Source organism: Lepisma saccharinum, chromosome 21 (genome assembly GCF_977018435.1).
Source record: "Lepisma saccharinum chromosome 21, izLepSacc3.1, whole genome shotgun sequence".
NCBI classification, from domain to species: Eukaryota; Metazoa; Arthropoda; class Insecta; order Zygentoma; family Lepismatidae; genus Lepisma; species Lepisma saccharinum.
This window is the reverse complement of record NC_139249.1, coordinates 30305995-30325902: the sequence shown is the minus strand read 5'-3', so window position 1 is coordinate 30325902 and position 19908 is coordinate 30305995. Positions and strand designations below refer to the sequence as shown.

Below are 19908 nucleotides of genomic sequence, written 5' to 3'. Positions count from 1 at the left end.
AGTGGGAATGGCTATGATAAAAGGCATTATTGCTGAAGCACGGCGTGCTATGTATTTATTTATTATTGCAAAATTAAATTTAAAAAGTAAAATATTGTAGCAAGAACAAAAACGTAAAACTATTTGCCTGCGATTTGTGTTAGCATTTATGTAAATAATTAAATAAAACTGTTAAATATTGTAAATATTCGCTGTTTTTATGGGTACGTCAACACTAAGGTTCTTTGCACCCGTCAGATGTCCTTTCTTTACAAGTCTGTTGCGGACATTAACACACACCCATGCCCTCGCCGGGACTCAAACCCGAGACCTCCGGATCAAAGCGAGTTGAGCCGACCACCCAACATGCTCGGCTACCGAGGCCGGCATAAAACTGTTATGTTGGCCTCTTAATGTAAATACATAGCCTACTTTTAAATAAAAATGTTAATTGTTATCTAAAAAACAAATGAGCAGACACACGTTTTTCATGTTACATTTCATTTGTATGAGGAATATAATAGCTGCTTAAAAACTGCTATACTAAGACGTAATTTTTATTTTTAAAAAAGGGAGGGAGTGAGTCATTCATTCATTTATTTCAGTGATCAGAGCCCCCCCCAATAATTTTGACAAGTCAGCGCCCCTGGAACTAATAACATGCGAATGTGTTAAACCTCGACAATTGGACCACAACACTCCTCCTCAAGCAGTATTATTGCCTCTCGGCGACAGTCGTTTGCCTTTGTTGTACATTTACAAACGATGCCGGCTTCCACAACAATAACAAGTACATATACTGCCACTAGACTATAAGCCGCGCGTCTTTATTTTTATTTATTTATTTATTTTTCTATGAACTTGTCGCTCATCAAAGCATGGCAATTTTAACACAGAAAACAATATGCATCGCATTAAGCAGCAAAAATGACAGCCTCATCTATGCAATTTCTACAAGAACATATGTCGGAGCCAAGAGTTGAAATGCTCATGGAGCCACATAATTTATTTCTTTTGAACAATTCCAAAATTATGAAATATGAACAATTTGTGAATTTTCCGAGCTTGGCTATGCAAGGTTTTGATTTCAACTTTGACAGAACTGGAGGCATTATGGAATTTAATGTTCATTAACAAACACACACTTTCACATACACACACACAATTAACGCACACAACGTCAAACCGGTCAAATACTTAGTACGAAATAAAAATATGGTGCTTCGAATCCAACAAAACTCACCGTCACTTTAACTGCCTTTCTCCTTCAGTGACAGAAATAGTGATTCATTATTACAGTTGGCAACACTAGTTACTAGCTAGCCAATGAACATGCACTGCATAAAAGAAGCAACCAGTTCGTCATGCTATATTGCCACATTACCATCCCTGCAGAACAGTGTGAACCGCGAGCTAGAGCACTATTCAATTGTTTTCAATTATGTTTGCGCGAGTGTGTCCAGGAATGGAATGACAATAAGGCAACAATGGCGAAGGTTGGTGAGCAGCGTAGAACACGTGATGTTAAGAGAGAGGGAGACGAAACGAAAATTGGTATGTGCGCAACAGCAAAGATATGTGTGATGCACTCTACTTCACATATTTTTTGTTTATCCACCCTTCTGGTTCTTTTCCTTATTCTATTCTTGTATTATATATAATGATCTATATAACATTACTTAAACAGTATTTGGCCGGGCCTAAGAGTTCTTGACTTTACATTGCCTGATGAAAAAAATGCCAAATTCATTCTGGTTGACACCTACAAAAACCTTACCCAGAAGAATCCTGCAGAAGATGGACTGGAACATTTTCTCCAGCACCACGATTGCCCGTTGCTTTTCTTGTTACTCCAAGGCCTTTCTTTGGTACATCTGAACGTCCTTCTGAAGAAACACTTGGAGGTTTTCTTTCTCTTGAGGCTGGAGTCCTCCTGTAAATTATAATTTGTTTCAAACAGGCATAAATTTAATTTATAAACAAGTGCCATGTTCCAGAAACACTAATAAAACAAAGTGAGTGTTACGATCAAATATCTTGTAAAGAAACACTAGATCATGAGATGGTGCTGATTTTCAGATGAAAAATTTTAAGTCAGAAGGAACAACAGCGGCAAAATTGAAAATTGGAAGTGTCCCGCTGGACCCATAATTCTCTGAAATAAACCATATTGGCACAATGAGGTATAAGTTATGTTTAAATTTAATGGAACAATATATTATCTAACAGGTTTTTCAGTCACCGTTGGTTTCTTGTGTGCAGCTTATACAAATAACTTTCTCAGTGACATACCTTCTTCCTCTTGCCTTTGGTACAGTCCTCAATCCTGATTCTGAAGAACACTGAAGAGCAATCCGTTCTTGATATTTCTACAAGAGAAAATCAAATCAAAATACTGTGCATGCTTATGTGTTGACTGCAAATCTTTAGCTGACATATATTTCTATATGTTCCACATTAATATGTGGGCTTTATGTGTTGTTCAAAAATAACACAGAAAACTGAAATAATCATAATTCAATTATGTAATGTTACAGCAAATGCAATAAAGACATTTCACTGTGTAATAAAGTTCTCTTTAAGGTTAACCAGAAGTGATCACACACTGGAATCCAAGCGTTAGGAACCAAACTTGGGAACTCTTAAGACTGCCGATAAGATACATTGCTCACATTAAATTGTAACTAAGTATTCTTTGATAACTGTCATTAATTAAATTGATTGAATGCTGAACTAGTAACCCAAGTAACCTGAACCGTTGGGCCAACTAGAGTTTTACGTGGGAAAGGTTGGGTATACATTGGTTGACAAATTGAAGTTGGTCTTACGTTGGGCCAACAGTTGCCAAATGCTTGTCCAACCATGAAAAATTGAGTCAAAATCAGGTTTAAAAACTACTTTCTCCTGTTAAAATCATATTGAACGGTATGCTGTAAATCCTAGTGTAAAATAAATGATGTGTAACAGTGCCTTCTTCCAAATATTTCAGTCACAGTACATACTGAAAATATAATATTTTGTTAATGAAAGTAGAAGCTAACTTGAAATCACTCACCAGTCTTTTGTCAGCTGCCATGAATGAAAGATATTTCTGTGTTGGGAATTACTTATGGTTTGTCTGTTTAGCTGTAGTAAAACAAGAACATTCTCACAGGTATTCTTGTTAAAGTGGTTCAATTTTATATTTATATATATATATATATATAAACAATGCTTTGTGCAGACTAAATTATCTTCTTTTTTTTTTTGGGTGCATCAGCACTTAGGTTATTTTGCACCCGTCACATTATACAGAGGCCAGCCCCCTATCATTACAAATGGCAACTCGAACGTTCCATAACTAAAAATCTTAAAATCTTCTGACTTATGTTAAAAGCTGAGGCTGTAAACGGGCACTCAGCACACACAAGGACAAAAAACAGGACAACACACACAAAATTATACTGGCCATAGTGCCAGTCGCCAGAGCTTCGTTAGTCTACAGTCCAGGGTGTACAAAGTGGAAGTGAGGTTGACTTTTGGGCCCCTATGTGGAAGGTACCCCTTACACCCCGACTAAATTATCTGAAATGTGTAAAACTACGTAAACTGTAGAAAGTACTTTGTGCTACCACTTGAAGATACCTTGAAAATAATGATACTACGTCAATGAAAAATTTTGTGTAAATTTTTATTTTACAGAAATAATTTGTACCAAAGTTTATATTTGGTCTTGCAATAAATTTCATACATATATAGATGAAAAAAAAGAAACAGGAATAGAATGAAGAAAAGTGCCAGAAGGCAGAATACAAAAATATATGAGGTAGGAGACAGTAAACACTTACCACTAATAGTCTGATTCTCTACTCTGTGATCATGCAGCTTGACCGCAAAATATATGAACAAGTTTTCATTTGTAATGAGTGTTTACTGTCTCCTACCTCACATATTTGTATGTACGAGGGTCACTATTTATATTTTGAGCCTTGGCAACACTGATTGAAGTTAGGCACGATTTGACGATTGCACGGAATCGTCTGGCATTATTGACTATAACGTACTTCAAATGTTTTGTCAATAGCTTCATTTGTGTTCTTTATGTTGCCTTGGAGATTGTGCGACAACAATAAAATGGAATTAACTCGTTAACATTTTCGTGCGATGATGTTTTACGATTTTCGACGTGGATTATCAAGACAAGAGTGCATCGATCAACTTACTTCCACATTTGGCGATGAAACCCCATCCTTTGCCACTGTGAAACGCTGGTATAACAAATTTAATCGTGGCCGCCATTCGCTCACCGACGAGATTCGCGAAGGTCATCCAAAATCAGTTGTTGTTCAAGAAAACATTGATGCTGTGCAAAACCTAATACTGCAAGATCGTCATGTGACATACTGTGAGATTGAGTCAACCATAGGCATCAGTTCCACCAGCATATATAAAATATTACATGATCATTTAGCTGTGAGAAAGGTATGTTCTCGTTGCATCCCACACAATTTGACAAAAACTCAAAAAGACGGTCGCGTCAATTGGTGCAAACAAATGCTCAATAAATACAATCGTGGTGCTTCAAAAGACGTATATAAGATTGTAACAGGTGACGAATCATGGATATATGCATATGAGCCGGAACGTAAACAGCAGTCGACTGTATGGGTGTTTCAAGATGAACCCAATCCAACAAAAGTTGTTCGCGCTCGAAGCACATCGAAACAAATGGTCGCCTGTTTTTTCGGGAAAACTGGTCATGTGGCAACTGTGCCTTTAGAGGAATGTAGAACGGTCAACTCTGAATGGCACAACAATTTGTTTGCCAGAGGTCTTCGGTCAAATACGAAAACAAACAAGCGCTGTCGGATCATTCTTCATCAAGACAATGCCAGCTGTCACACATCTCGTCTAACAACCGACTTTATGAACAGTCAAAAAATCGAATTGATGGGTCATCCATCGTACAGTCCTGATTTGGCACCCAATGACTTCTTCTTGTTCCCGAATGTCAAGAATAAATTGCGTGGACAACGATTTTCGTCGGCGGAAGACGCCGTTGATGCGTTCAAAAACCATATTATGGAGGTGTCTCAAGAAGATTGGAAAAACTGCTTTGACAAATGGTTCAAACGAATGCAAAAGTGTATTGACCATAAAGGAGAATACTTCGAAAAACAATAAAGCAGTTTTCAATGCCAAATTCCTGTTTTTTTCATTGTTAGGCTCAAAATATAAATAGTGACCCTCGTATACACAGAAGGTTGTTTGCGATCTATGGTAACAAATTCAAACATCTGTAACTGATGAAAAACCACGCCTCCACCAGCACTGATGTTCGATGTGACAGCCACAAGTGCGATCTATCACTCTGCATCGCAGTTTCCACTCCAAGAAGCTGGTGCAAAGTACAGTGATATCCAGTTTATACCACTCCTCCTGACAGGCTTTCAAGAGACCGTCCATGGTTCGCGGTCGTCTGTATCCAAGGGCCTTTTTCAATAACCCAAATGCACAGAAATCCACAGGCGATGCATCAGGTGATTTAACAGGGATGTTGCTGTAAGGCATGGAATGTGTTCTCGTTTCTCTCTCCATATCCTCCAAGAAGCGGCAGCTTGAAGCAGATGTATGGCTTGAAGCCTTATCCTGACGCAGCCAGACTATGGTGGAACCTGTGCTAATTTGGGGCCAGGACGTGAGTCTGATAATAGGAAGAGTTGATTTTCACATTTGTAGCTACCCGGCAAATAGTTAACTTGCCATTGTAGCTGTATTCTGCAATGACCATGAAACCCTTAGGAAAACTTTCCTTCATCTCCTGACACCATCTTGCGAACCCTTTCCCACCATATGGTTGGTAATATAGTGCCCGGGCTTTGCTGCATTCACTTACATACACATATGCCTCATTTAATGTGAGAAGAAACATCAACTTTCACCGGCCAGGTGGCGTTCATGCAATGTGCTGGGGCAGCAGCTTATGAACTTGGCATTTATGCCGCTTTGCAGGTTCAAATCCTGTTCGATAATGGTGTTGACAATTGTCACGGAGATCACCAATTTCACTGCAATGGCTTTCTGCATTGCTGGATTCGAGCCAGAGACTAGGGCATTCACCTCCTGAATGATCTCCGGGGTCCTGCTGGTGGCTGGTTGTAGATGTGCACGTTTCTTGCCCTCTGGAATCAGTCCTCTCCTGGCCTTGCCTTGTTTATGCACCACACATGAGATACCCTTCTTGGAGACAGTAAAACCATGCCTCTTACATTGCTTGATAATCTCGCAATATAAGTATTTTGCATGGGAAAGGGTCATGATGTACTCTTCTCAGAATGGTTCAATTTTTGCCAACATTCTACATGCACGGCACTCAAACACACTGCTCTACACTCTGTACGTGTTACTCATACTGTTGCATTTCGCGTCGCTTCCGTACATTTACATGTGGTGCTACTGTGACCTTTGCAACTTGTTACCATAGATCGCGAACAACCTTTTGAATATATATAACAACACAAACCTATCTATACTTTAGTTTTCAGTACGTTGGCCCAACATAAGAAAAAAAAAAACACTTGGAACCACAACCAAAATTACCATTGCCCATGCTTACATTTAGCCAACCAATTTTAGTAACTTCGGAAGTTTTCTTTTCGAGAAAAAAAACATTGTTCCATTTATTGAGTTTCCACGTATGTGAATGATCAGCACTGTTGCCTTTGGCAAGAGTGGTCGTACATTTAAATCCTGGCATTTATACAGCATCATGAGGTTAAGTGAGGACTGCTGTGAAGTTTGTAGCTGGCTCCAATTCTAAAAGCTAATGGAAACAGCAACAGAAGTCAATGCACTGATCATGTATTAACAATATGAAGAGCTGCTGCAGTCACATTTGACCATGGAAACGGACTTTTGAGGAACACAGCTGATTTCAATATACGACGGCTATTTTTTTTAACCTCTGATAGGTCATGAAATCCAAATCACAGTGAATAGCAAAATGGGTTTATTGACAAAAGTTACGTACTTGTATAATCTACTTTTCAACATAATCACCAAGAAGATTCAGACATTTATCGTACCGATGCACCAGCTTTCCAATACCCTCTGCAAAAAAAGGTGCCGCCTGTCTCTTGAGCCAGGTCTGCATGGTGTCCCGAAGCTTCTCATTGGTGTGGAAGTGTTGTCCTCCCAACCACTTCTTCATCGCTGGGAAAAGGTGGAAGTCACTCAGTGCCAGGTCTAGGCTGTAGGGAGGGTGATCAAACACTTCCCAGTGGACAGTTCCAAAATCGTGAACAAACGCCTCGTCCGAACCACTTGATCCACACGCTGCACGAGTTCATCTGAGCTCGCTACAGACTTCCGTCCTTGACCACCTTCATCATGAACGTCCGTTCAGCCATTTTTAAATTGCTGCACCATTCGCGAACCACGCCGTTACTCAGAAAGTTTTCACAGTACACACGGCTCATTCGATGGTGAATTTCCACTGCATTATGCCCCTCTGCCTGTACAAATCATATCACACTATGCCCCTTGCACTTGGTGGGAGAGTCGATGGTAGCAGACATCTCTACGTGCCTGTCGCTCAGCTTCAACTGAAGCATTGGCCTTGGGAATGGTGGTGGTATAACTTGACAAGTTTAAAAACAAGATGCTGCAATCCATTGTTTGCGCACCTCACATCACATTTCCCCACTCCATTGTCTGCGGCGACGTTCATTCGCAGTGTTGCAAACTGGAGGGAGCTGAATCCTCTGAGAATTTTCAACGAAATTTGAATGTGAAAGGCATGAATTAGTATCCCGTCACCTACGCTACCTATTGATTGCGCTAAATTCTAAATACATTTTGATATTTTCCCTTTAAACGTTAAATGAATTAAGTTATATTAGGGATATTTCTTACCAGCATAAGAAATGTATGAAATAAAACGATAGAAAAATGAAAAATATATAAACGATAGAACTGAGCTCACCTTCTAAATGTTTTCCAGTTCTCCTTCATCAGTTTCACTCTCCCACTCATCCGAGTCTGCGTCTACCGATGAATCTGTGTCCGTGTCTGAATCGGCTTCACCAAGTCTAATTATCAGTTCATCTACACGCTCGTCCATAAGTCCATCTCTTTCAAAGTAAGAATCTTGCAGCCAAGAGTAAAGAGCATGAACATTTTAATGCTTTAGAAAAGAACACAGGCAAGTGTGTTATCAGATTGCCTTCTCGTAGTGATTGTTGTACGATAAACAAATGAACCACCACCCCACTCGGTCAGTTTAAAAAAACAACAAAAAAAACAGGCCACTGCTCGATGTCGCATTCAGAAAATGAAGTCATTCGCCCTATAGTTTCTCTTCGTTATAAACCTTAACGCACGTGCGTAATACTACAGTTTACGATCGGCGCACTGCACGCATTTTCAAAGGTCGGATTAAATAAAATGAACCACTGATATAATAGGAGCCTGCATGCACCGTCACGGTAAACAGTGAAAATTGTTTTGTCATATTTGTTTTAGCTTAATTTTGCTGAGTTGGCACCACTGGTACTCTCAACGCCAGACCAGTGAGTAGAAGAGTGGTGGGGAGGATGACGTAATACGAAGTGCTCGGCAGCGATCTGCGCATATCGGGACTTAACTTGTCAGGCTATAGTGGCAGGGGGGATGATCATGTTGCGTGATGCCCCGCTTCCTAGTGCTTCACGGGCCACCTGGCGGCGCCATCAAAGATTGAAAAAAAATAGCCCTCGTATTATCATCTGCATGTGAAAAAATTCATTTTGCATAGAATGTATTTCGTTTCTTGCAATGATAATGTCAGAGGGAAGTAGGGGATAGAATCATCCCCTTCCCAGCAAACAAGAAAACTTATATAAACAAAATCTGTTAGTACAAATATGCATTCTTCTATGCTATTTTGGGAAATACATGAAATGCATCTGCCTCCAGTACCATCACTGGTTCCTTCACATTCAATACCCAGAATAATCTTAACCAGGAAGATGCATTATCTCCACATGTGACATTCAGTTCAGTAGAAGCAATGCTGTTGTATGTCACTTTTCTACCTCAATTGTAAGAATCAGGGTGGTATTACAAACAACATTCTCATTTCTGGTTCTAAATTTTCGGTACTTGGGAGATTTAATATATATATAATTTATACAGGGTGATTCAAAGCTATCTTCATAGGTTCACAATATCATGGCTCTTCAATAAATTGCAATACAATAACATCTTATACATGAATAGAAAAGAAAAATCTCCACAATTCATTTCATGGTCACAGATCATGGATGGATTGGTGCAACCCTTCAGAAAATGTGCCCAAAAATTCTTATAAATCATTGTAACACAATATGTCTTGCAGAACTTCACATAAATACCATTGGCGAAGTGTGGTCTTAAAAAGAAGGCAAGCAATGCAGTACTCCGAAAAATGGGGGTGGGGGGTGGGAGGTAAATAAATTATACAGCCCATTGCCCCAGTTTTTCTAGGAAAGAAAGGACATTTTAAATACTAATTTAACCCAACTCATCTTCAACGGCCATGCTGTTTAGCTCAAAATTCTTATCACGTTATTGATATAATAAAATACTTGCTATTACTTACAGCTTCCTGTACATAATTTGAAATATCCATGTTTGTTTTGGTAAATTCACAACACACCAAACAAAAGGGATTCCATATTATAAAGGGGTATCGGAAAATATAGAAAAGACTGTAAAGGAATACGGGGTTAGATGTGGGATGAAGGCCCCCCGGAATATAGAAAAACACTTCACAGAATATAAGAAGGGAGGAAGGGGGCAGGAGAACCCAGATGGACAAAAAGGTATATACATGATAGAATGCGAATATGGCAGGGAATGTATCGGACAGATGGGAAGAAGCATGCACGTGATACGGGGGGAGCATGAGGATGACATCAGAGAGGGAGTCCCCAAAACAGGGTTATCAGAACATATTATTAAAAGTGGGCATGAAATCGTAAAGAGAGAGGTCATCAGGAAAGAGGAAAATAAATTCGGTAGAAATGTTTATGAAGCTGCGAATATTTGCATAGGGAGGAGTACTAAACTTAATAGGGATGATGGCAATTTAGAAGAAGGGTGGGCAAGACTTTTCAAAAATGGGATTAGGCAATGAAAACAGAACGTAAGATTGGCTTTCATGTTACCCGGAGGACATCCGAGTGGCCGGCGAGGAACGAGAATTTGTACTAGAATGGTGACGTAATAGGAGGGGAAGCAGCTTTCACCTCATATCAGATTGGTGCTGTTCACTAGTGCTGGCCGTGCAACTCACGTGGGTATTTATCGATTTCATGTGTTCCCGATTTTTAAATGGTTTTAATCAAAATTAGTGGTCTGTCTGCACTGGATTTTAATATGAGGAGTTTTTTAATTAGGAATGTATCAGGGATTGTTTTAAGTGTTTTCAACCCTACCCTCAACCTTTTTGAGTCACAAGGTATTGAACGTTGTTCGCGGGACAAAACAAATGAGCGTTGGGCCCACGACATGTTGCCAATCGTACTGTAAAGTGCGAGAGTGTCTTTTTGGGCATCGATATTGCTAGCACCAGAAAGCAGCGGGGGTTGATGGTACAACTGCACACGTGGTCTTGCATGAGGGAGTTTCACACACAAACACGCAAATAGACAACTGGCAAAAGCAGAAGTATGCTTGGCAACGTTGCTTTGGGAGAGCGATGTGAGCCCTTCAGCCTTTACTTCGCAACTGAGTTTGTTGACATCGAGCCACACACCCCCGAAGACGATTGGGGGATAGAAAGGGCCAGAAATAACCATCAAATTCAGCCGCCAGTTGGGAGTTGGGTTCAGTATAGAGGCATTACGTGTGTGACATTTCACACATAAAATGTAAGGCTCTAGACATGAGATTGGATTAAAATATTCATAATAAAATGATTTCATAGAATTACGAAGTATCTTGTGAGGTCTGCTTCCAAAAAATTTTAAAAAATGAGTTTGAGGACATAGTCTAAATGCATGAGGAGCATTAACGAAAATGTGTTGCATGTGTGACACTTATAAAAATGTAGCCAAGTTTGACTTCAATTGCCTGTGATGCATTATTAGCTACAGATGCTAATAATTTTTGTTGATGAAATATGCAGATTGTATGCATTCACAAATATTTAAAACTTAATACAATTAAAAAACAATAATAATTTTCAGATATATTCACTTTGTTATTTATGTGGAGTACAACCACTTTTTGTGGAATGTCCCATTACTGTTTTGCAAGACATTAGAAAACTATGGCATTGTGGAAGTGTAATGATCTCTCTGAATTACCCTGTAGAATATCTTAATTATTTGTAGGAGTTCCTAGAATTTCCCCTCATTTTAAATTTTAAAAATATCACACTGGTAACAATGAGGAGAATAGCAATTATTAGAAACTAATTCGTATCATGCCGAAGGCATGACTCGAATCCGGGACCCTGGGCACCATAGTCCGATAGTCTAATCATTTCATAAAAAGGGCCCGAGTATGAAAGAAGCTGGAAAGAGCTTCTTTCAAGCAAACACCACCTGCGATCTTCAGCGGATGTAATTGTAGTACAAAAATAGACAGGCTAAGATTCGAAACAAGAACCTTTGGTGGCATGACCATGAAAACACTCAAGGAGCAAATATGGAAATGTACAGTCATGCATACCAGAACTCACCATTACGTTGTTCATTTCCTTCATCAAGGCATTTGTCTTTAACTCTAGTTCTGCATTTAATTTGTGAAATGCCTCTTCTTTCTTCAGAAGGTCTGACTCCATCTTCGTCAATTTCTGAAAAATGCAACAAGTTTCTTCTTCACTTCAAGATTAATACCTGAACAACACATCATGTACAAACAATTTGTGTTATCAAATAACTTCAACAGCATCTACTGAGGCAGAGTACGTACCCTAGAAGGCCTAAAAGCTAGTGTGTGGATAAATCACTGGCTTTGAGTTATGGTTAGAGGCACATATTTTTGGTAAATAAAAAAGCAAATTTCGGTACAAAAACGGAGTCAATTTCGGGTTCAAAAGCGGTAAATAAAATACAATATCGGTGTTATAGCGGTGAAAAAATGGATGAAAAGTGGTATATAAAAAGACATTTTGGTTTTAAAATTGTGAATATAATCCTAAATTTGATTTAAAAACTACACTTATTCCAGAGAATTAACACTTCACTTCTAATAGCACATTTATGTAGTTATCAGAGTATTAAGTTTATTTCTGTGTAAAGGAGTCCATTTTTGCTTCTCCAATATTAACAGCAGAATTAATCAATTTTCCGGGAATTGCATAACTCTGAGGATAATTCAGACCTCAGAAGGTGTCGCGTCGGTGAATAAACCCTGAACTTTGTGTTTAAGAGTTAATTTGGCTTTTTGCAGTTCATTTCGCATTATTTCGTGACAAAACATGGTCACAAAATGCATCTCACACCTTTCAAAAACCTGAAAAATTAACACTACAATGTGTTTTTTTCAAATTTCGTTTTTTCGTCAAAAACGAAATATGCATGCCCCTAGTTATGGCACACTATGAGGCAGAAAGGAACTCAAAATAAAGAACCTTCAGCAGCTGCTTGCAATATGAATTTTATAAGCTTTTTGTTATTGAAATGTACGTACTCCCATGAAAGGCTGCTTGTTAGTGGAGTGGTTAGCACATCATACAATGATGCCAGGGGTCCCGGGTTCGAATTCCGGCCTGAGCATGGATGTTTGCAAGTGTCCATTCATCAATTTCATCATATCATCACTCATCCCCATTTTCACTGATTAGCCAAAAGTGGCACAAAAAGTGAAATAAAATAAAGCAAGTCAATCAATCAATCAATGGCTGCTTGCGGCAATTCAAGTCTTATCTTCATAATCAAATTGGTAAGAGTTTGAGTGCTCTACCTATTCTGTCCTTTGAGAAAGAGCTTGCAAAATTTTTGGATTTAAACAAGGTTGTAGCTGCTCATAAGAACAGATGTATCTTCGTACTTTCTTGCTGTGATTCATTTTCTCATTTTAACAAAAATGTATTCACAATTTTTACATAGAAATAGTGTTACGTGTAGTATTTACATGTATATCCAGCAGGTTGATAATGAGTGTAGTTTTATGGTGTATTTGTAGTGTTCAAGTCTGTGATATTATTCCACTCAATAATGCTTAACAAAAGAAAACAAAATAATCTTGCATTTTATTTGACATGAAAGATTCATGCCTAAAAGTACTTTTGTATATGATGGAATAAAATGCAACATTTCAGTGATTTAACTTTGGATCTGACTGTAAAATATGTCACTGGTAAAATTATACCGCAGAAACGTATTAAGTAAATACCTTTCAGCCAGTATTAGTTAGCCCCCCACCCCCCCCCCCCGTCACCATCAATGTCCCATGCCCTTCCCCCTCCCCTATATATCTAAATAAAACCCAAATTTTCATACAATCACCCATAGTATGTACATTCTCAGACACACACACTCAGTTACTTATCCCCTTGTCTTCTTCATTTCATAATTCTGTTCACAAAATTAGATATGAATAAAAAATACAATATTACAAACTATTAAACTAGGATTACTATGTCATCTTTCCAAAAATATAGCTGTTTTCATACCGATCATTTGAGATATGTATTTTAGGATATGAAATAAAGTAAAATGAACACATTTTGTTGCACCTTTTTGAGACATTTGCACATTTATTCCCTTTTTACCCCTCTTTGATGCTTCAGCACCTTATTCCTTCCTTCTCTTTCATGTTCTGTTAAAACATTGGACAGAAAAATAAATCATTGTCACTTTTCTAGCTATAAAATGGTATAATATAATCATTACAGCCCCAATAGTTCCCAAGATAATGTAGCAAAAGATAATGTGGAAGCCTTTGCAACTTCAACTGAACCATAGGCGCCGACTCCATGGGGCTTTGGGGGGGGGCAATGTTAACGATGTGGGGGTAGAGCCCCCAAATAATTTTGCTTTAGAGGATCTAATGTATTATTTTGCTTCTCTTGTAAAGTTTACTCAGAATTGTGCCACATGAACTTAACTTTAAATACACATTTGAAATGTTCTAGACCATCAATTTGGGGGGCTGAGACCACTAAACAATCAACTTTGGGGGGGCTGAGACCGCTAAACCATCAACTTTGGGGGGGGCTATGACCAGAGACAGCAAAACACATGACTTATTACTATATACTAAGTATGTAATTATGAGTATTGTTAAAATTTTTACTAAAAAGAGTTTCAAAAGACGATGTGCATGAACTAGGGTAGTGGATGAGACTTTTGGGCTTCAAATGGCTCTAACATGACATTCAGAACGAGATCATTGATATATTAGGGAGATCTGTTTTGCGCTCCGTGGTAGCAGATATTAAAAGTCGGGAATATTTTGCTATTATGGTTGACGAAATTTGTGAAATATCCATTCGTGGACAATATTAATATTCTGCATTCGAACTGTGAATAAAAAAATTGATATTTTTGAGGAATTCATGGGCTTTTACGTGATTCCGAACACTGAGATCAAAACTTAAAAAAGGGAGAGAGTGAGTCATTCATTAATTTATTTCAGTGATCAGAGCCCCCCCCCCCCCAATAATTTTGACAAGTCGGTTCCCCTGAACTGAACTCGCTTTCTGTGTTCTAACAAAATATGCTCCATTGGTTTCAGTTGATGTTGAGCAGAGTTTCTCCACATATAAGGATTTCCTGAGCCCAAAGTGTCAGTGACTTACATTCGAAAATATACAAATGTTGAGTGAAATCCAGTATAACAAGTTCGTTGAAACCCAGTAACTGCCACGTTTACTTCCTAAATATGGTTAGTTTATGTAATTATTAGGCTAATAATCATATTAAGTGCTAGTATTGAATAAATTAGGTATGACTTTACAATACCAGAAGTATCTCCAATTGCTTTCAAATTCGGCACTCACTAATTTTGGCCTCGTAATCACGATTTGATTTACATAGAAAGATTGATTTGGCATTTTAAGTTAACTTTATGCACAGTAAGGCTAATCGGGACTGGACCTATAGTTTAAAGTGGGATCCGAACCACTTGTCCCTCCACTGGGTATCAAACCCGGGACCCCTTGATTACAAAGCGACGACACTACCACTGCGCCATCGGGGAGGCCCTCGTAATCACGAATCTGCAGTTAAAAATTGGCGGTCGCATCTAGAAATTGCAAAATAACCTTGTCAATTACCACTATGATTCTCCATACAATAACAAGAAAACCATGTTCTCTGATATGAAGACGTCTTCCTTTCCGCACAACAGTCTTGCTACCAAAATTGCTCAAGTGTTGTGCAATAAGTGAGACCTGTTGCATGGAGCATTGATTTGCATGAGAAAATGGCATCTTGCATAAAGGTGGAAAACATGTTTGCCCCACAAACCATTCACGGTAAGGTTAGGTTAGGTTAGGCAAGCATAGTTAAAGTTAAGGGTCATCATAAACATAGTTTCGAAATGCTAATCATTGCAAAAATAGTTGTTTTCTTCATAAATCAAGGTCCATTTTTTCGACATATTTTGCACTTTCTAGACATGACCGCCAAAATTTAACTGCAGATTTGTGATTACGAGGCCAAAATTAGTATGCCGAATTTGAAAGCTATTGAAGATACTTTCGGTATTGTAAATTCGCTCCATAAATTATGTTAATGAAACTGATTTAGACCTGAATTAAGGCATTTTATCAGCACCTTTCTGAAAACATTTTCAGAACCTCTTTTCCATTTCCTGACCCTAATTTTGCACCTTAAAATCCTTTCCCTAGTAATTGGATGAAATGGATGAAAGGACAATCACAAACACACAAGGACAGCAGACAGCACAAGCCCCATGGGGGATTATACTGGGCATGAGTCCAGAAGCCAGAGCCTTGCTAGTCTGTAAACTGCAGTCCAGGATATACTACGTGCAAGGGAGGTTGACATTTGGGTGTCCTCACCAAGGGTCACTCCTTACACTATAAAAGAACTAGTAAGTGAACTAACAAGCAGTACGTACATTTAAGAATTACAAACTTCTTATATATCCATTGTATTCACACTCTTTGATGTATGGAGCTCAGCACATTCATCCATGCTTCATCTGAAAAAAGAAGAAAATACAATTGATGACTGAGCGGTAACAGTATGGTATAGGGAAAACACATTTCTTCAAATTTACAGGGGAAACTACTTACGGAACTGAGTTTCTGTAGACTTTTGAAAGCTCGTGGAAGTGTTTTCTCCCTTCGTTCAACTTATTCGCCCAGTAAATCATGTATTTTTTGACATTAATGTCACTCCGATGCACAAAAGCTGTTGCCTCCATTACGTTCGACTACTTGAACCAAATGTTCTGTGCGTTCGATGATGTAACCCCCCGTCAGTGTTTCTAAACTCGCCATTGTTTTGCCAGAACATGACAATTTTAACTATGTTTGCCTAACCTAACCTTGTGTGCATGGTTCGTGGTGCTATTTATGAATGGTTTGTGGGGCTATCCGTGAATGGTTCGTGGTGCTATTTATCAATGGTTTGTGGGGCTATTTATGAATGTTTTGTGTATTTATGATTGATTTGTGGGGCTATCCGTGCATGATTCATGGGGTTTTCGAACCCGGAAAAAAATACAAAATGAGTAACATGAAAGTAGGTATTTTTTGATGAAGAAGGTTGCAACACTGCAAACCCACTGATCATGAACAATGCTAGTCAAGATTTCTCCGCCATATTGTTCGTGAGAGGAACGAACAATAATTACTCGATATGTGGAAAATTGAAGCTATTTGCGTGAAATAAGCGAAATCCCACCTTAAACAATGTTTTGCAATGCATAATAGGTAAGTATGAATGTAAAAAATGACGAAATGAACGAGTGAAATGTGTTTTCCCTATACCATAGTGTTACCAACTGAACTGATAACTTTAAATATATACTGACAGCAGTCTCTATATTACACTTGTCAGTTTTGTAATTTAAATGTGTAAAAAAGTTCTACATAGCCTACATGTTTCACAGTAACAATATATTGCTTAATACTATTTATATGGCACACAGTTTTATAAGTGATATCGGGCAAGGCCACAGAGAGTGAGTCCTTGGTGACCAGCCAATGGCAGGAGTGCAGCGTTGTACAGTTAGGAAACTGCGGTGCACAAGTTAAATGCTGTGTCCTGTATTTTTCTTGCACGGAAGAAGTTTTCATAAAACTCGCCGCTTTAAAGATCTTATGAGATGGGGCAAGACATTTTGAACCTGACTGTCCAAGCCCCATAAATTTCTGTCACCTGCAGCCTGAGTTCTCGTTTCTCAAAGAAACACTGGGTGCTAAATTCGTCTCAATATACATTTCATTTTTACATTCCTTCCTGTCACCTTTCTTGAATATGGGGACTAATAGTTCCCATATTCAAGAAGGGTGACAGAAAGAAATGTAAAAACTATAGAGGAATAACACTAATGTGCCACTCAACGAAGGTGTATGAGAAAATATTAAAAGAATAAAGGAAGTAACAGAGATGAATATGAGAGAGGAACAGTATGGATTTAGAAGAGGCATATCAACAGTAGATCTAATATTCACCATAAGGCAAATACAAGAAAAGAAATACAAGTATGGAAATTATTTGATTATGGCATTCCTAGATATAGAAAAGGCATACAATAGCATGGACAGAACAAAGATTTGGAAGGCTCAAAGAGAGAAGAGTCGAGGAAGAGATAGTGTGTAGAATGCAGAGCACATACAAGGCCAAACAGACCTGTGTGAAGACACCTGTGGGAAGAACGGAGTGGTTCAGTAAAACTAATGGACTAAAACAGGGAAGTGCTCTTTCCCTACTGCTCTTCACAATTACAATCGGTGCAGTTAACAAAGAGGTGGGGAAGAAGATAGGAGAGGAAGAGATGAAGGTCCTGTTGTTCGCTGATGATTTAGTAATATGGGGAAACAAGAAAGAAGAAGTAAAGAGATAGATTGATAGTCGGAATGAGGAAATTATAGAAGAGCAGGAATGAAATTCAGTGCAGAAAGGAGCGAAGTGCTAATAACAACAAGAAACAGAGCCAGAAATGAACCAAGAATGAAGATGGACACGGAAGAGTTGAGGGTCGTGGAGAGCTTCAAATATCTAGGAAGCATAATTGAGAGAAGCGGAAGAATAGATGAGGAGGTAAACAGAAGAGGAAAATGGGTGGTGGACTATATCAAAGCATTCGAAGGTTAATATGGAACAGGGATGTACCAATGAAATGTAAGAAGGTAATATGTAGCACATACCATGTGCCAAAAATTACGTATGGAGCAGAGACTTGGACAATGACAGAGAGACAAAAGAAAGATGCAGGTAGTGGAGATGAAATTTTGAAGGAGTGTATTGGGGAAGGGATAGAATAAGGAATGAGGAGATCCGACAGACGGTGATGATTATACACAATGACCCGTCATTGTTCTCCAACATTGCGAGTCTGAGATTTTCTCTGGGCATTTGTAGGCCTATGTGTATTGGGGATTTTTTTCAGATTTCCCAAGTATTCACAGATTAACTTTGCATTGCTAATTAAAAAAATGCCACGGTAGATCAGTTGTTAGGGCATCTGACTACCATGCGAGAGACCCGGGTTCGATCCCTGGCAGGGGATAATGGGGACTTTTTCAACGTGTTCAAGCGGCTCCAGCACCCACCCAGTGTAATTTAAAGTGGGTACCTGGAGGAAACTCTGGGGGTAAAGGCAGCCAGGGGCATGATGCTGATCACATCACCCCCAGTTCGGCCGAGATCAAGCAAGTGTGGGACCCTAACCCCACACCCCCTATACGCCTTCATGGTGTGGTGCAAAGCACAGGGAGCACTTTTTTTCTTTTTTGCTAATTAGATTAATGGAGTTTATTCAACTCTCTTGAAAATACAGGAGGGAAAATAAAATATAAAAATTATTTTACACTAAATACATACAATGAAGCTTGTAGAAAATGCGAAAAGTGGTTTTCCAGTAATCCTGGAGGGCACAAAAACTATCGAATTTCCCTACCTTTTCCATCATAAGCTGAATTCCCAGACTTTCCAGGTCAGTGGGAACCGTGGGTAACGATAGTATAAGCCGGAGATGGATTTCTTAAAATTTATAGGAGAAAAGACGAGAAAGTACTTCCGGAATTGCGTTCTTGAGGACTTTCTGAAGCCGGGGAAATTGTTTTTTCGAATCGTGCAACTTATTTGGCCTGTAAGTAAGGTATATTTCATCATTCATGCATCTCCGTTGTACGATAGCTCGTGCCGCCATTACATCCGACTATGTGAATCAAATGTTCCGTGCGTTCGATCATGTAACCCCCTGTCAGTGTAGCAACCACGCGGAAGTTTTACAAGATGACGTGTGAGCGGGTTTTTTTTTTCCAATTTAAGGTAAGACTCTAGTTTACGTCCTTTTCCTAAGGAATGTGTGTCATATAGCGTTGGAAAGCTTATTTTATAAGGAATTCAACAACGTAAATCCCAAACCGAGGAAAAATTTCCACACGGTAGTTTTACAAGATGACGTGTGAGCAATTTAAGGTAAGACTCTAGTTTACGTCCTTTTCCTAAGGAATATGTGTCATATATCATTGGAAAGCTTATTTTATCAGGAATTCAACAACGTAAATCCCAAAGCGAGGAAAAATTTCCTGAAGGAGTGAATCGAGAAGAACCGATGTTGTCCGGATATGCGTAATTGAACGTACTGAGGAATTTTTTAGATGATACATATTTAGGGGTGAAATGAGTGCTAATGGAACCTAATTTAACAGGCCTAACCTAACCTCGTAGGCATACCTCGACCCCGTGAATGGATAGTGGGGCTATCGTGAACAGAAAGTGTAAAAAGAAAAAGGTATTTACCCGAAGAGATGCCAGGTGCTGCACCACGATC

The 19908-nt window shown here is 38.8% G+C and overlaps 1 protein-coding gene across 1 annotated transcript in view; it reads right to left on the bottom strand.

Moving 5' to 3' along the window:
• The window catches only part of LOC146003949 (testis-expressed protein 9), a 29104-nt gene extending 12396 nt beyond the window's left edge, over window positions 1–16708 (bottom strand). Inside the window, exons 1-4 of the mRNA XM_083142461.1 lie at window positions 16018–16708; window positions 11666–11779; window positions 2272–2348; window positions 1757–1912 (exon numbers count right to left, since the gene is read on the bottom strand). Of these exons, the coding sequence (XP_082998587.1) occupies window positions 1757–1912; window positions 2272–2348; window positions 11666–11767 (335 nt within the window). The 5' untranslated portion in view covers window positions 11768–11779; window positions 16018–16708. The remainder of the gene's footprint in view (window positions 1–1756; window positions 1913–2271; window positions 2349–11665; window positions 11780–16017) is intronic.
• Window positions 16709–19908: the final 3200 nt, after the last annotated feature.